The sequence below is a fragment of the Rhinopithecus roxellana genome, chromosome 13 (assembly GCF_007565055.1).
Source record: "Rhinopithecus roxellana isolate Shanxi Qingling chromosome 13, ASM756505v1, whole genome shotgun sequence".
Taxonomy (NCBI): domain Eukaryota; kingdom Metazoa; phylum Chordata; class Mammalia; order Primates; family Cercopithecidae; genus Rhinopithecus; species Rhinopithecus roxellana.
In genome coordinates, this window is record NC_044561.1 from 7,900,596 (window position 1) to 7,915,767 (window position 15,172).

Consider the following 15,172-nt stretch of genomic DNA (forward strand, 5'->3'; position numbering starts at 1 on the left):
CAGAGCAGGGCACGGGGGCCAAGGGTCACCTGGAAGAGCCGGCACTTCCCAGCTGGGACTGGGCAGAGAAGTCCAGGCTACAAGCCAGGGCCCAGAAGCCAGGGAAGAGGGGGGACAGTTGATACCAGGAAGGACACAAGAGGCCCAGACCGAGAGCGGTGGGGGCCCCCGATCAAGGGTGTGAAATGAGGATGGTGGGTGTGGACAGCTCTGCCAAAAAGTTTGCTTCTGAAACTCTTGGGAAAGCACGGGGGGTGTCTTAGGTGAGTTCCCTAGCAAAGAGACTGAGACGGGATGCAGCACTTCCAGGATTGAGGAACAGGACAGGACACACAGCCGCGTGGCCACACAGCCTGATTCCCAGGTGAGCTCAGGGACCCCACAGAGGTGCCCAGGGCGGCCCACATGTCCCTCACCCCATGTCTCATGGTCCCAAATAAAGTTCAAGCTCCCAGCCCTCTGTCGAGCAGCAGGACGATTTCCACGTCTGCCCGTCTCCTGGCACAGTGAGGCAGCGAGGATTAGCAGGAGCGGCGAGGGACACCTGATCCACGCGCAGCTCCACCACAACTCCCCGCGGGCTCAGCCAGGAGGCAGGGGCACCCACAGCTGCCTCTGAGCCCGCCAGCTCAGCGCTGAGGGGCCAGGCAGGCAGATGGGCCCTAGCATGAGTGAGTACTCAGTGCCGACACCCTCCCCACCGGGGTGGATGGGCAGCCCTGCCTGCCACAGCTGGCACCTGGAAGGAGGGAACTGCACTTGGGTGGTGGGGCCCCAGGGAGCGGGCGGTGCCACCCTCCTTGCTGTGCCAGGCGCCACCCACAGGCTGCTCACCACAAAGGGGCCCCCAGGGGCTTTTCCCCTGCGCCACCCCCAGCCCCACACCAGCGTTCCAAGCCCTGCAGAACCTAGCTCTGGCCTGTGTCCCGGCAGCTGCGGCTCTGCTCAGCTCCAGGATCAGAAGGACATGTTATGCCCATGGGCTGGGCATCCCTGCAAGCCTGGCACTGTGCCCAAGTTATCCCCCCTCCTCTGCCTCTCACCACAGCCTGGAGGGCAGGGCACATCACTAGCCCCACTCTCATGCACAGAACAGCAATTTATTGAGCACCTGGGAGAGCCACGTGGACCCACACAAGGGCCTACTGGCTTGGAGCTCACGTCACCCGTGGGGAAGTTGAGGCCCTGAGCAGCCCCGAGTGACGTGCTCAAGCTCACAAAGCTGGATTCAAACCCAGGTCAGGCTCCAAAGATCCCCTTTCCTTTTTTTTTTCTGAGACAGAGTCTTGCTCTGTCACCCAGGCTGGAGTGCAATGGTGTGATCTCGGCTCACTGCAGCCCCCCTCCGCCTCCCGGGTTCAAGCGATTCTCCTGCCTCAGCCTCCCAAGTAGCTGGGATTACAGGCATATGCCACCATGTCTGGCTAATTTTTGTATTTTTAGTAGAGATGGGGTTTCACCACGTTGGCCAGGATGGTCTCAATCTCTTGACCTCAGGTGATCCACCCACTTCGGCCTCCCAAAGTGCTGGGATTACAGGCATGAGCCACCAGGTCCAGTCCAAAAGTCACTTTTTAAAGCCCCTCTCTGGGCCTCAGTCTCCTTATCTGTAAAATGGGTATGATGAAGCCTTATCCCCAAGGCTGTGAGGACAGGGAGGGATTGTGGCCTCAGGGGCTGTGCACAGTTGGCAGGGATCTTGCCAGCCCACCCGGCAGGTTTTGGTGATCTCTTGGTGTCCATCAAACCAGAGGCCCACCCACTCCGCACATCCGCCCACCCGCCCTGCCCTCCGGCCATCGGATTCTCCGTGCTCCACGTGTCATGCTGGAGCATCCTGCACAGTTCACTCAGCTCCCTCTACCTGGAAGCCCCTCCACTCTCAGAATCCACAGCATTCACGCAGCATTCCCTGTGCCCCAGCTACCCCCTGCAGTAAGCATTACTATTCACTACTCTCCAGATAACAGGAACGGAGGTGCTGCCAGAAGAGGCAGTGTGCCTCCCTCTACACAGCTGCTAGGCAGCATCAGAGTGGGTCCCAACCACTGCACGTCACCGCCAGCACCGCCACACCGCCAGCCTACGGGCCCACGGCCACGTCACGACAATGTCCTCCAGCCCCAAGCAAGGACCCTCATCTGCACACAGCCTGGCTCCCATCGAGGCCTCAGACGCGGCAGTGCCCCCTAGGGCCAGACCAGGCACGCGGAAGGGCTCACAGGAAGGCAAAGAAATCGACCCCCCGGGAGGCGTGTGCGGAACAGTGGCCTGGGCTGGCCTTCAGTGAGTGGCCTGGCCCATTGCCCCGGCCACGATGGCTGGGCCCCTTGAGCCCAGAGGCGCCCTTACCTACTCGGAGCTCTTGCCCAAAGACAGTCTTCTCGCCGAGGGCAGAGCAGTTCCAGCGTCCAAAGCGGAACTGGTACTGGCACTCGTTGATGCCCATCTGCGCCCCCTCCCCGATCACAATGATGGCATCGGGCCGGCTCTGGCAGATGGCACGCTGCCGCGGGGCTAGGCCAGGAATCTTGTTGCAGATGATGTTGGCTCCCAGGGCCACCACTGATGACAGTGCTCTGCGGAGGGGAGGAGACAGAGGCTGTGAGACAGCGGCGGCCAGCGCCCCTCCTCACCCCCACCACCTTTCCCCCACTCAGCCTCTCAGTCGCGAGACCTGCACTAGCACCGCCCACCAGGGCACAAGCAGATCCCTGCCATCAGAGGGGCCATTTCCCATCAACTCACATGCGTGACCACACGTGTCACCCCAACTCACACGCGCGACCCCAGCCACACACACCCAGGCCTCTGAGCCTCAGAATACAAGAATCCGTAACCGCAAGTTCTACAGCTCTCCAGGCCGCTGAATCAGATACACAGCCCCTTCAGATTAGACAGGATCATGCGTGGGATGTGGCAGCCGCCAACTCGGGACTGTCTGCAGCTGTCTCCAAGCGGCAGACCCCAACTCCCCGACCAATGGGGCTTCCCCCTCATTTATAAATTCCCTGATGGCCCCTCCGTGGCACCTGGGCCAGGTGGACTGCTGAGTAGACCAGCAGCCAAGCCCACCCAGTACTGCCTCCAGCTCTGACCTGTGTATACCTTTGAGAAGGCACTCCCTGTCTGAGCCTCAGTTTCCACACCCATGAAATGGGGGTATAAACCACCCATCCCCAGGCTCAGACGACCACAGGGAGAAAGGCTGCACCGGGAATGGTGGCTGTGGCTGTTTTCTCTCCTGTCGGGGTGACAGGGTGCATGCAGAGGAAGAAATTAGGCCTGCAGCAAATTGAGCACTTACTGTGTGCTGGGCTCGGCAGGGGCCTTATTGCAAGACTGCAGCTTCGCAGGGGTCACCCAAGGAGCCTTGTCACTAATCTCCTAGCAACTCTCAGGACCTGAAGCCCCAGACAGGAACCCACAGGCCCCGCTCACTCTACTTCAAGTGTTATAAGAGGGATTGTCGTTGCTTGTTTGTTTGTTTTGAGACAGAGTTTCGGAGTCTTACTCTGTTGCCCAGGTTGGAATGCAGTGGTATGATCTCAGCTCACTGCAACCTCCACATTCCGGGTTCAAGCCATCCTTTTGCCTTAGCCTCCCGAGTAGCTGTACTACAGGTGCCCACCACCACACCAGGCTAATTTTTGTATTTTTCATAGAGACGGGATGTCACCGTGTTGGCCAGGCTGGTCTCGAACTCCTGACCTCAGATGATCTGCCTGCCTTGGGCTCCCAAAGTGCTGGGATTACAGGTGTGAGCCACCGCACCTGGCCTTGTGTGTTTTTTTAATGAGGTGAAATTCCCATAATATAAAATGAACCACTTTGAAGTGTACAGTTCTGTGGCATCTAATATATTCAGTGTTGTGCAACCTCCAGCACTGTCAGGTTCCCAGATATTTCCACCACCCCAAAAGGAAACCACACCCATCAGTCACTCCCCGTCCTCCCCTCCCCGACCCCGGCAACCACCAGTCTGCTTTCTGTTCCCATGGATCTGCCCATTCGGAACGTTTCCTATGGATGGAATCATTCATCACGTGACCTTTGGTGTCTGACTTCTTTCACTTAGCGTCATGTTTTCAAGGGTCATCTGCGTGGTCACAGGTCAGCGCTTCATACCTTTGTAAGGCTGATGACATTCCATTGTGTGGATAGACCACATTTTGTGTATCTATTCATGGCTGGTGGACATTTGGGCTGTTTCCATCTTTGGACTACTGTGAGTAATGGCACCATGAACGTGCGGGTAAGCTTTGTGTTTGAGCCTCTGTTTTCAGTCTCTGGGGCAAGGACCTAGGAGTTGCTGGGTCAGGTGGTCCCTTCGCTTTCTGAGGACTTGCCGGACTGCCTTCCACAGCGGCTGCCCCAGTCATCTGGCTTTAAGCACCCATGGAAGGGGCAGTGAGCTGGAAGGAGGGGGGGCGCAGCTGGATTCAGGCAGACCTGCAGGCAACAGCGGGTTTCAGCACAGTGCTTGGCTTCAAAACAACAGATCGGGCCTGTTTAGTGAAGGGGAAAGATGTGGGAGTTGGGGGGACCGCCAGGGGCTCCCCGAAGCTGATGCCCGTGGCCCTGGGCCCCTAGTGTGCTGGGGACCCTTCTACCTACTGCCCGCCCGCCCTTTTCTTGAGGGAAAAAAGTCAGTGATTTTCCAGGGCAGCCGAGCACCCACAGGCAACTGGAAAGTCCCCGTGTGGCCTGAGCCCACAGCACGTGCTGCAGCCGGGCCGCCAGGGCGACACTCAATCCCCGAGGCCCGCCCGGCCCGCCCACTAATCTGGCCAAGATCTCCCTGGGTCTCCCACGGGCACAATGGGCAGAAAAGCCCCAGGCTGGCATGGAGGAAGAGCATCTGGATGGGTGGGGCTGGGAGCGGGCTGGAATCCGGGGAATTCAGCCCAAAGTAATTGTAGATCCTTGGAAAAGCGAGCTGGGGAAATGAGATGGATGGGAACCCCGCCGGGCACCCTGCTTGCGGGGGGGCAGAGCCTGTCTCAGTCCTGGCCTGAGGGACACTCTCCAGTCCCAAATTCTCCCCGCAGCCTCAGGGCTGAGAAACCCCCATTATCTGCAGTAGATGCCCTTGCTGGGGGGACCCTGATAGGACTTAGTGTGGACCCTGGGGGCAGCAATGGATCATTGCGATGGCCAAAGCCCTGGCCTCCCACCTCCAGGCAGCTGTCCACCACCAGCCCTGCCAGCACCCAGATCTGATCATGTCAATCCTCTAGGATTGACATCCCTAGGTCCCCGTTGCCCAGGGGACTATCCAAGCCTCTGTGCCTGGAACTAGAGGCCTCTTGGGGTCTGGCCTCGGGTGACCCTGCCTCCCAGCTGTGTCTGCTGGTCCCTCCCCTGGGTGCTGCTCCTTCTCCGTTTTTCTGTCTGACATATTCCATTTCCCTTTCAGGGCCCAAGTGAAAGCTCCACTGTGCTCAAGCTCCTTATTCCCTGGCACTGAGGGGGAGCACAGTGGGCGCTGGTTTTGCAGGTGTAGAGCCCATTCTCCAGTCTCACAGTCACCATGTCCGTGCCCGGCTTCCCCTCAGAGTCACCGTGTCCCCGGCTTCCCCTCACAGTCACCGTGTCCGTGCTCGGCTTCCCCACCAGACAGTGGGCCCTCCAGGACAGTGTCAAGTCTGCTCAGTCAGGTCTCAGGGCTGCCAGGTATAGCCATCTCAAGTGTTTGAGGTATAGATAAATGAATACATGAACAAGTCAGTGCTTAAGAACCAAATCTGAAAGAACTCCTACAACTCAACAACAAAAAGACAAATAACCCAGTGTGACAGTGAGCAAAGCGCTTGTAGACATTTCTCCAAAGAAGATATACACATGGCCAACAAGCTGGAGAAGATGCCCAGCCTCAGTAATCACTGCGGAAGTGCAAACCAAAACCAAAATGAGATGCCGCCTCACACCCACTAGGATGGCTATGAGAAAGAAAGAAAGAAAGAAAGAAAGAAAGAAAGAAAGAAAGAAAGAAAGAAAGAAAGAGAAAGAAAGAAAGAAGTGTTGCCAAGGATGTGGAGAAATTGAAACCCTCATACACTGGCGATAGGAGCGTGCAATGGTATCGCCACTGCAGAGAATGGTTTGGCAGTTCCTCAATAAGTTCAACCTGGAGTTACCCAGCGATTTCACCCCTTGGTATATATTCAAATGAACTGAAGACAGGTGTTTAGACTAAAGCTTGTACACAAATGATCACAGTAGCACTACTCACAATAGCCAAACAGTGGAAAAAATTCAAATGCCTGTCAACAGCTGAGTGAATAAACCAAATGTGATCTAGCTATACAGTGGAACATTATGTGGCTATAAAAAGGAGCGAAGCACTGGGTTATGCCACAGTGTGGAGGAACCTCAACAATACAATGCTACATAAAGGAAGCTAGACCCCAAAACCATATACTGTGTGATTCCAGGGATATGAAATGTCCAGAATAGGCAAATCCATCAAGACAGAAAGTAGAAAGGTGATTGCCAGGGCTGGGTGGAGAAACGGGAATGGGGAGTGGCTGCCTAAGGGGTATGGAATTTCCATCAGGGGTGATGGAAAGTTCTAGAACTGGGGGTAGTGATTGCACCACATTGTGAATGGACTAAATGCCACTGAATTGTTCACTTAAAAATGGTTAAAGTGGTAAATTTTATTTTACGTATTTTAACCACGATTTAAAAAACTCTATCTATACACAGGACTCTGCACCCGAGTGAAGATTAGGTCCCAATTGAAGGGGATGTGAGAGGCCCACCCAGCCGACGTCCTGCTTGCTGTCTTGCACACTTACCCGGGGTGTGTGGGGCTGACGGAACAGGGGGACTAGAGCCCCCAGTAGCCCCCTGTGTGCCCGTGCACAGGTAAAAGGGGAAGTAAAGGCATCGGGGAATAGAATACAGGCTCCTGCACTGTATTTTGTGCCAGGAGTATAAATAATTAGATATGGTTGATAATTCAGAAATAATTTCAAAATTGTCTCCCTTACTAAGTGGGGGTGTTTGTGTTCCCACTAACAATACCAGGTGCTCCCATTCTGAGGGTCGACTCTGGGCCGTTGGGACCTCAGACCTCACCGGTGTATCACTTAATCCTCACCTTGCTAGGTGAGTGGTGCCATCCTCATTTTGCAGGTGTGCAGACTGGAGCTCAGAGAGGCTAGGGGACCTGCCTGGGGCTGCACAGCCAGGCTTGGAGCCCAGTCTCTGAGTCCAGGACTCAGGTAGAAGAAGGAGTGCCACGTAGTAAGTGTGGGACAGACGCGGGAACACGGTCTGGAGCAGGCACTGGGTTGGCTTTTCACTCTCAAAACAGCTTGAGTTCTTCCTTTGCTTAAAATCCTTCAGGCCGTACAGCAATTCACTCCAGGTGCACAAGTGGCTCCCATGCAGCTGCCATCCCTGCCCTCCCACTGCTGCCCCGGGCACTGTCCAGTCTGACCCCTGCCCTCCCGGAGGTGGCCTGGCCCTGCCATACCCCAGACCTGGCCCATGCCATTCCTTCCACCTGGAGGCGAGGGGTTGGGGAGAGGGGTGACTGGGACTGGCCCTCCTTAGAGAATGGTTGGCGTGGGAAGTGGGGGAAAAATATCTACCAACTAAATAGTCAGCGATTTAGAGGAGGCCAGAGAGCCATGTGGGTAGCGTGCTCTCCCCAGGGCCACTGGAGAGCGTGGGGGCACTGAGGGGCATGGGGTCACTGGGGAGTGTGGGGTCACTGGGGAGCGTGGGGTCACTGAGGGGCATGGGGCCACTGGAGAGCATGGGCTGGCCATGGACACTCTCAGCAAACCTTGTGGAGCAGACCCAGCTTCGCTCCAAGTGTGAAAACTCTCAGGGGTGGCTCCCTCGTCCTCAGCTGCTCGCCTGGGTGCCCAGGGAAGGTTGGCCAAGGAGGCTCTGAGTGGCTGTGAGTGCAGAGATGCTGGGAGCGGGGGCGTTCATGTTTCAGTCGCTGACCTTTTCCATGGAAAAATTCTGCCCCCGGCTCATCCCCCTGCACTGAATGGGGCCTCGGGACACAGGCGAGATGCCAGGTGGGATGGGCAGGTTGCAAGTTGGGAAAGTTTCCTTACCCCAGCCTGGGCCAGTCCGCTGCAGGGAGGGCGCTGCTGGGAGAAGAGTTTAGCCCTGCAGACAAGAAGCCTCCCCCTCATTCCCCAGGGACTGTGGACAAGGCCCTGCAGTCTCAGGCCAGCGGCCAGCAGAGGCCCAGGAGCTTCCTGAGAGGCATCCCGGCGCAGGTTTTGAGCCAGCCCCGTGTACAAGGAGGGGCTGCCGCCAGGTAGCGGGACAATCTTGCTCTTTGGCAGAGTCTCCCCAAGGGAGTGGGGCTGCCTCCAGGAGGAGGTGGCTGCAGTGGGGGCGAGGGGAAGGTAAGGACACTCCAGCCCCTTCAACCACTGCCAGGTGACAGATGAGAGCAGAAGTGGACAGAAGGCGAGTCCTTGGCGGCAGTGTTAGCCAGGTGCCAGGCCAGCCCCACAACCCTGGGGCGCCTGAGTCTGCAAATTCCTAGCTGTATGACTCAGGCAAGTTTCTTAACTGTGCCTCAGTTTGCTCCTCTGTAAAATGGGAGTGATAACAGCCCATATCCATCTCAGAGCCGCTGGGAGAACCCATCCTGTGACGTCCACAGCACAGGTCGCTGGTCTACAGTGAGAGCCCTCATCATTAACCCTTGAAGCTTGAGACTGCAAAGTTCATTACTGATTCATTCACTGGACACACAACATCTGACCCCCAGGATCCAGCCTCCCCGTGGAGATCAGGGACCAGCTTCGTCTATGGGGCCCCAAGCCCGAGACCAACAACTGTGAAGCCACTGGGTATCCACATCAGCCACTGCACCCACCACCAGTGGGTCCATGCCCAGATCAGCCCTTCCCTGTGACCTAGCAATCTCTCTCCTGTACCCAGGACAAACCCATGCTTGTGATCACCCAAGGATACGCACATGGGTCTATGGCAGAAATGGGGAACAACCCAGGCGTCTGTCAACAGGAGGATGGATAAACTAAGTGTGGTCCATTCATGCAGCGTGACTACACAGCAAAGAAACTGCCGACCCGCGTCAACACGGATGGGCCTCACAGACATCACGGTGCGTGAAAGAAGCCAGGAAAGAGGATGTGTGGATTCCACCACTTCTAAGAATCTCCGGCGAGGCGCCATGGCTCACGCCTGTAATCCCAGCACTTTGGGAGGCTGAGATGGGTGGATCACGAAGGCAGGAGATCGAGACCATCCTGGCCAACATGGTGAAATCCCATCTCTACTAAAAATACAAAAATTAGCTGGGTGTAGTGGCGTATGGCTGTAATCCCAGCTACTCAGGAAGCTGAGGCAGGAGAATCGCTTGAACCAGGGAGTTGGAGGTTGCAGTGAGCCAAGTTTGCACCACTGCACTCCAGCCTGGTGACAGAGTGAGACTCCATCTCAAAAAAAAAATACCCAGAACAAGCCCACCTCATCTTAGAGAGAAAAATCAGAATAGTTACCCTTGGGTGGGTGGCACCAACTGGGAGTGAGCAGAGGGAGCCTGCCGGTATGCCAGAATGTTCTTTGTCCCAAGCCGGGTGGTGGTTGCATGAGTGCACGCGTATGTAAAAATGCGTCAAGGTGTGCACTAGAGATTTCTGCATTTTACGTAAATTATATCTCAGCATAAAAGTAAAGTATTACAGTATGTGACTTTATTGAAATGGGGCAATAAAGCAGGAATGGAAACTCCAGGCTTCTTATAATAATTAAAATACAGAAAACAGGCCGGGCACGGTGGTTCACACCTGTAATCCCAGCACTTTGGGAGGCCGAGGCAAGTGGATCACCTAAGGTCAGGAGTTTGAGACTGGCCTGGCCAACATGGCGAAACACTATCTCTACTAAAAATACAAGAATTAGCCGGATATGGTGGCACACGCCTGTGATCCCAGCTACTTGGGAGGCTGAAGAAGGAGAATTGCTTGAACCAGGAGGCGGAAGTTGCAGTGAGCCGAGGTCACGCCACTGCACTCCAGCCTGCGTGAGGGAGCGAGACTCCATCTCAAAAAAACAAACAAACAAAAAACCAGAAAACACACTTCAAAATTCAAATGCCAACATTAAAAATCATGCCCGTGTGTTGTGTGTGCCTGGCCCGCCTTGGGGGTGCTAGCCTTTCCTGCACACGTGCTCCATAGGGCCGCTGGGCTGGGCCAGCCACCGACCTAAGGCAGAGCTGGGCTGAGCCAGAATGCCCTGCCAGGGCTCCTCTGCCTCAGCCTGTGCCCATCAGCCAGCCTGTCCCCACCAGGCCCTCAGCCTCTGTGGACCCTGAATGCGGGCAACAGCCCACTGCAGCAGCTCCCAGGCAGTGAGAAGGTTAAGTGCAGGAGACCCCAGGGAGTTGTGGGGGCTCATAGCCCTTGGTGGAGTGCCCTCCTGCTCTGCCTATGCCCAGCCTGGCACTCAGGCAGTGGACAGAGCTGCCACATAGCGGCCATCCTTCCTCCCAAAGGAGCAGGGCCATCAGCAGTGATGGGGAGGAACAGGGTTGTGGGACGTGGCCCCTCTGGCTAAGACCCTCATCTGGGCGGCGCCATCTCTGCCAAGGCCCAGCCTGGGGGCTCCCTCCTCCAACATTCTCAGGAGCTTTGGGGTAACCTATCATCTCACTCTTGGGTACCCTGAGCCCAGGTGGCAGGGGGTGGGCAGCATCTCACCTGTGCCCAGAATCAGAGCCACCCTGTCCTCTCCCTGACACCCCTGCTGTGTTCAGGAGTAACCCCTGCTTCAACGCCTCCCCCAGCAGGTAGGCGTCTAACCTAATTCCCTCATGCTGTCAGGGTTTTCAGTGGTTGAGGCAGAGTGAACACCCACTGCGTGCCTGACTGGCCTCAGAGTCCCCTCAGGGCTGCTATTTCAAAGTTCGGGGGGCCAAGGGCTAGAATGGTGACAATAATCATGATTACTCTTCCCTCAGAACAGGAATTGGAGGTCCAGAAAGGTTCAGCAGCCTTCCTGGTAGCTCAGGAAGGCTGGGAGCGAGCAGGGCTGGAACCCACCCCTCCCGTCCCGGGGCTGGCCAGTGCCCTGTCATCAACCCTTCCCCTGGGAGATACCCCATCCCTGACCCTCAAAGACAGCGGGGGCAGGATGGGCAGAGTGTGGTCACTCGTCCTCCTGGAGAGCCACCCTCCCATGTAAGTCTCTAGGGGCAGGAGGCTGCTTCTGGGGCCAGGCTGTGTGGGGTTGGGCCTTCCCTGAGTAGCTCTTGGAGAAGGAAGCCCCCCGACATGCACCAAGCTGTAAGGAGTCTCTCAGGCTCCAGACTGACTGATGGGCCCTCCCCAAACAGGTCTGAGCCCCCGTGGCTGGGTCCAGGATGGCAGAACCCTGTCTTACTCCCCACCATATGCTGGGCCTGGTGCAAGGCCAGGCGTGGCAGGGCCTCAGCTGCCTGTGCAGGCAGGGGCTAGGGCTGCAGGCTGGGTGGGCAGCAAGGTTGCCATGGGGCGTCCCCTTGTCACTCAGACTGCGTTACAGGTCAGTTGAAACCAGCTTGTACCCCCACTTCACACAGGGTTGAGAAAATGCCCACAGTCCATGTCACGGCCCAGCGTTTCAAACTGGGTGATGGGGTGGTGAGGATTATGGGGGTGAAACCACTCAAAGTACCCCTCGAGAGGGCACAGCTCCCCGCCAGCAACAGGACAAGCTGTGTCTTTCTGGTGATGAGGCCTGGGAGAAATCGGCTATGCTATGACACAGATGTGGGCTCGTATCCTGAGGAGGCCTGGGAGCCAGGCACCTCCACCTCAGTATCCCATTTCTCCTCCAAATTCCCAAAAACCGACCCCACAAACCACAACCCAGCTCTGTTTTGCCAGTGGAGGTGGGGGGGGCGGGGCGCAAATGGCCCCACAACAGCCTGGCTGGACCCCCGCTCTCCCACCTCAATCTGGACTGGACACCAGCTCTCAACACGGCACCCAAGCAGTCCTAGTGCTGTCCATCCCACCCAGTTTCAGGGTGGAAGTAGCGCCCCACCCCGCCACTGAAAGCATTCCCGAGAAGGACCAGGGCAGTGTTCCGTCTGGGAGACACGAGATCTCACTTCTTCCTGGAACCCAGCTGGAGCCTGCCCGGGACTCAGCATCCAGACCCCCCAGAGCCACAGGAGCCAGAAGCAGAACCCTGGGGCCGCCTGCCCTCCCCCGCAGATAACAGGCACCTCTTTCAAAAAGCTCATGGAGGTCAGAAAGGCTTTCCCCAGCACGCCCTGCTCTGCCCCCAGGGCACCCACCATCCTACCCCTGGCATGGGTCCACGCCCCACCCTGACACCAGCAGGATCGTGGCCTTGGGGCCTGCCTGAGCCACCTCCTGGCCCCAGCCTAGGCTGCTCCTCTTTGGCCACTTTGGCCAGGTGGCCCCAGGCCTGCCCCCTCAGTCCTCACTCTTGCCCACACTCCTTCCTAGCATGCTGGCCCCTGACCTGCTGAGCTCTCCACTGCAGAGACCCCTCCTTGGGGAGGCATTCCCACCCACCAGCCCCCTCTGGGAGAGCCCAGACTCTGTGCTTGACCTCTCAGGCTGTCCTAAAGCCACTGTGTCAGCGGCAGACTCCCCAGGGCAGGGGTCCCCAGCATTGCCCAGCACCCGGCCAGGCCCCAAGCTCAACATGGGCATGAGCCACTCCATCCCCCCAGCTGAGGGAGCATGGGCAGCCCCCTCCCCAGCTCTCTGGGTGGCAGGGACAGGCTGGCTGAGCCTGGGCCTGATCTCCGGCCTCCCTCCCGGCCCCTGGCCCTGGCTGCTGGACTGCCCCGGGCTCCTGCAACCCACGCTCCTGGCCCGGGGCGCTTTGTAATTCTTCCTTCTCAGGCATCTTCTGGCAAAAATATTTGAAGAATGCTCCAATTATCTGTGATCAGCCAGGGAGGCAGGCCTGGATCCACCCATCCAGGAAGTAACTCAGCAGATACCCGGGAGGACAGCGCCTGGCCCCCGTGCCCATCCAGGGCCGAGTCCTCGCCAGCCTCTTCCTCAGGTGGGCAGAGGGTTGGCCCAGAACTTTCCATCCATACAGGGGCTGGCTATGGCTTTGGAGCCCAGCAGGGTTCCTTGGGGCTGAGTATGGGGCAGGGGCTGGTGGTGGCCTCAGTGTTCCTGCCTGTCAAATGGGGATAAGAATGTGGGCCAGGTCTGGGGTCATTCAGCAGACCCCATGAGCCACAGGCTGCAGACTGGTCAGACACCCCCACTCATCCAGAACAGAGCTCCACCTGCACCTGCCCCGTAATGCCTAGACCCCACAGCAGCTCCAGCGCTGCCCTCAGAGGAAGCTGGAGGGAGGCATTGCAGCCCAGAGCTGGGCGTGCCGGTGGGAAGGAGCCAGAGAGAATGACTAGGACAGGTCTGGGCTCCACAGCTGGTGCCCCGTCCTTCCTGGAGGAGGGCCCAGCTCTGTGGGATGGGGCGGGGGGCTTGGGTCAGGGGCTTTGCCCAGCCACCCCAAGGCTGTTCTGAGTCTCAGTTTTCTCATCTGAGAGCAAGGGACAATCAGCCCTCCTTTGGCAAGTGGCAGGTGAGGCCTGGAAGGGGCCTTACACCTGTGGGAAAGGGACAGGCCCAAAGCGCTCCCCTTTTCAAGCAGGGTTCATGGTGTGTGGGGCCCTGGAACCATTTCCCACCCTTTCCCACCCTCTCCCCACTCTGGTTCCCCTGGCTGGTCCTTGCCAGCCTGACCTTACAGATGAGGAAACTGAGGCTGAGAGAGAATAGCCAGAAGAGAGCAGTGTGGGTGGGGGCTGGGACAGTGCATCCTTAGAGGAGGCAAAGGGAGCTGGGCGGGTGGGGGGTGGGCAAGGAAGGGGCTGGGGAGAGCAGAGGGCTGACACCCCAGGGCCCAGCTCGGGAATGAGGCCATCCCTCTGCCCCTCCCTGCCCTTCCTGGCCTCAGTTTCCCATCTGTGTAGTGAGGGGCTGAGGTGACAATCTGGGTACCTGCAGCTGTGTCCTAAAGAGGTTTGCTCGTTTGCTTGGGTTTGGGGTCCTGTGTTCAAGTTCTGCTCAGCTGCTGGCTCTCGCTGGCCTCCCTGAGCCTCAGTTTGCCTGTCTGTCCAATGGGGAGAAACGCCCTGCTGGTGGGTGGGGCATCCTGCAGGCTGCCCTCCACTGCGGTCCCACCTGCCACTCTTTCCACGCCACTGCTCTGCTCAGCTCTCAGCTCACAGTGTTCCCAGGGAAGGGATCAGAGCGTCCACTTGCTCCCTCACGCCCCCGGCAGGCGGCTGCCCCCCCACCCTCCCCACATAGCTGGCATTCCTGGCCTGGCAGCCTGGGACCCCACCCTGGAGAAGAACCAGACCGCCTGGGAAAAAGCTGGCGAAGAGCTGGGGGCCCCAGGCAGGGCTGAGGCTGCTACAGGTGGATGAGCCACAGCCAGGGGATCCATTGCACCCCTGGCCAACACAAGGAGCCCACAGCTAATGAGGTCAAGGGCAGACACTCCCAGCCACCATATCTACTAAATCTGTGAAATGAGAGCCTCACCCACTCACTGTGATCCCCAAACCGCAGGACACTGACCTCTGACTTCAGAACCTTCCAGATCTCTACCAGCACCCAGGGCCCATCACGATGCACCAGGTGCTGGCCACACTGGACTAGCTCCTCCCCATCCAGGGGCAGGCAGCTTGCCCCCTCCAGCAGCCAGGCAAGATTCCAGACCCAGCTTAGTGCCTCCTCCTCCAAGAAGTCCACTAGGATCTCTCTCCATTCTCTCCTTTCCACTCCCTACAGGAGCACATCTGTACTGGGCTCCTGAGGAAGCCGTTGGGACTGAGATTCAGCTATACCCTTCCCTAGGTCTTACCCTGGCCTTTCTCTTTGCTTCCCACAGTACAGATGGGGACAGAAACACCCAGAGATGCCACAGCACCTGAGACCACACAGCTAGCTGAGACCCTAGCAAGGATGGGACTCCCAGCCCCAGCCCTGGCCCTGATGCCACAGATCTGTTGGACGCAGGGGTGCCTTGCAGGCCTGGGTGACCAGGATGCCAACCTGAAACCTCAGGACAGATGGGTGGGTGGACAGACAAGTGGAACAAGTTGGAGGGAGCTGGCAGGCCCCATTGGCCCATGGCCAGGATAGGAGTCTGGACACTTTGTGGCTGG

The 15,172-nt window shown here is 57.8% G+C and overlaps 1 protein-coding gene across 2 annotated transcripts in view; it reads right to left on the bottom strand.

Annotated features, from left to right (window-relative positions):
• The window catches only part of WNT7B (Wnt family member 7B), a 56,666-nt gene that overhangs the window by 27,356 nt on the left and 14,138 nt on the right, over positions 1-15,172 (bottom strand). For both annotated transcript variants that reach the window (XM_030915763.1, XM_030915762.1), the window contains exon 2: positions 2,353-2,579. In XM_030915763.1, coding sequence (XP_030771623.1) covers positions 2,353-2,579 — 227 coding nt within the window. The remainder of the gene's footprint in view (positions 1-2,352; positions 2,580-15,172) is intronic.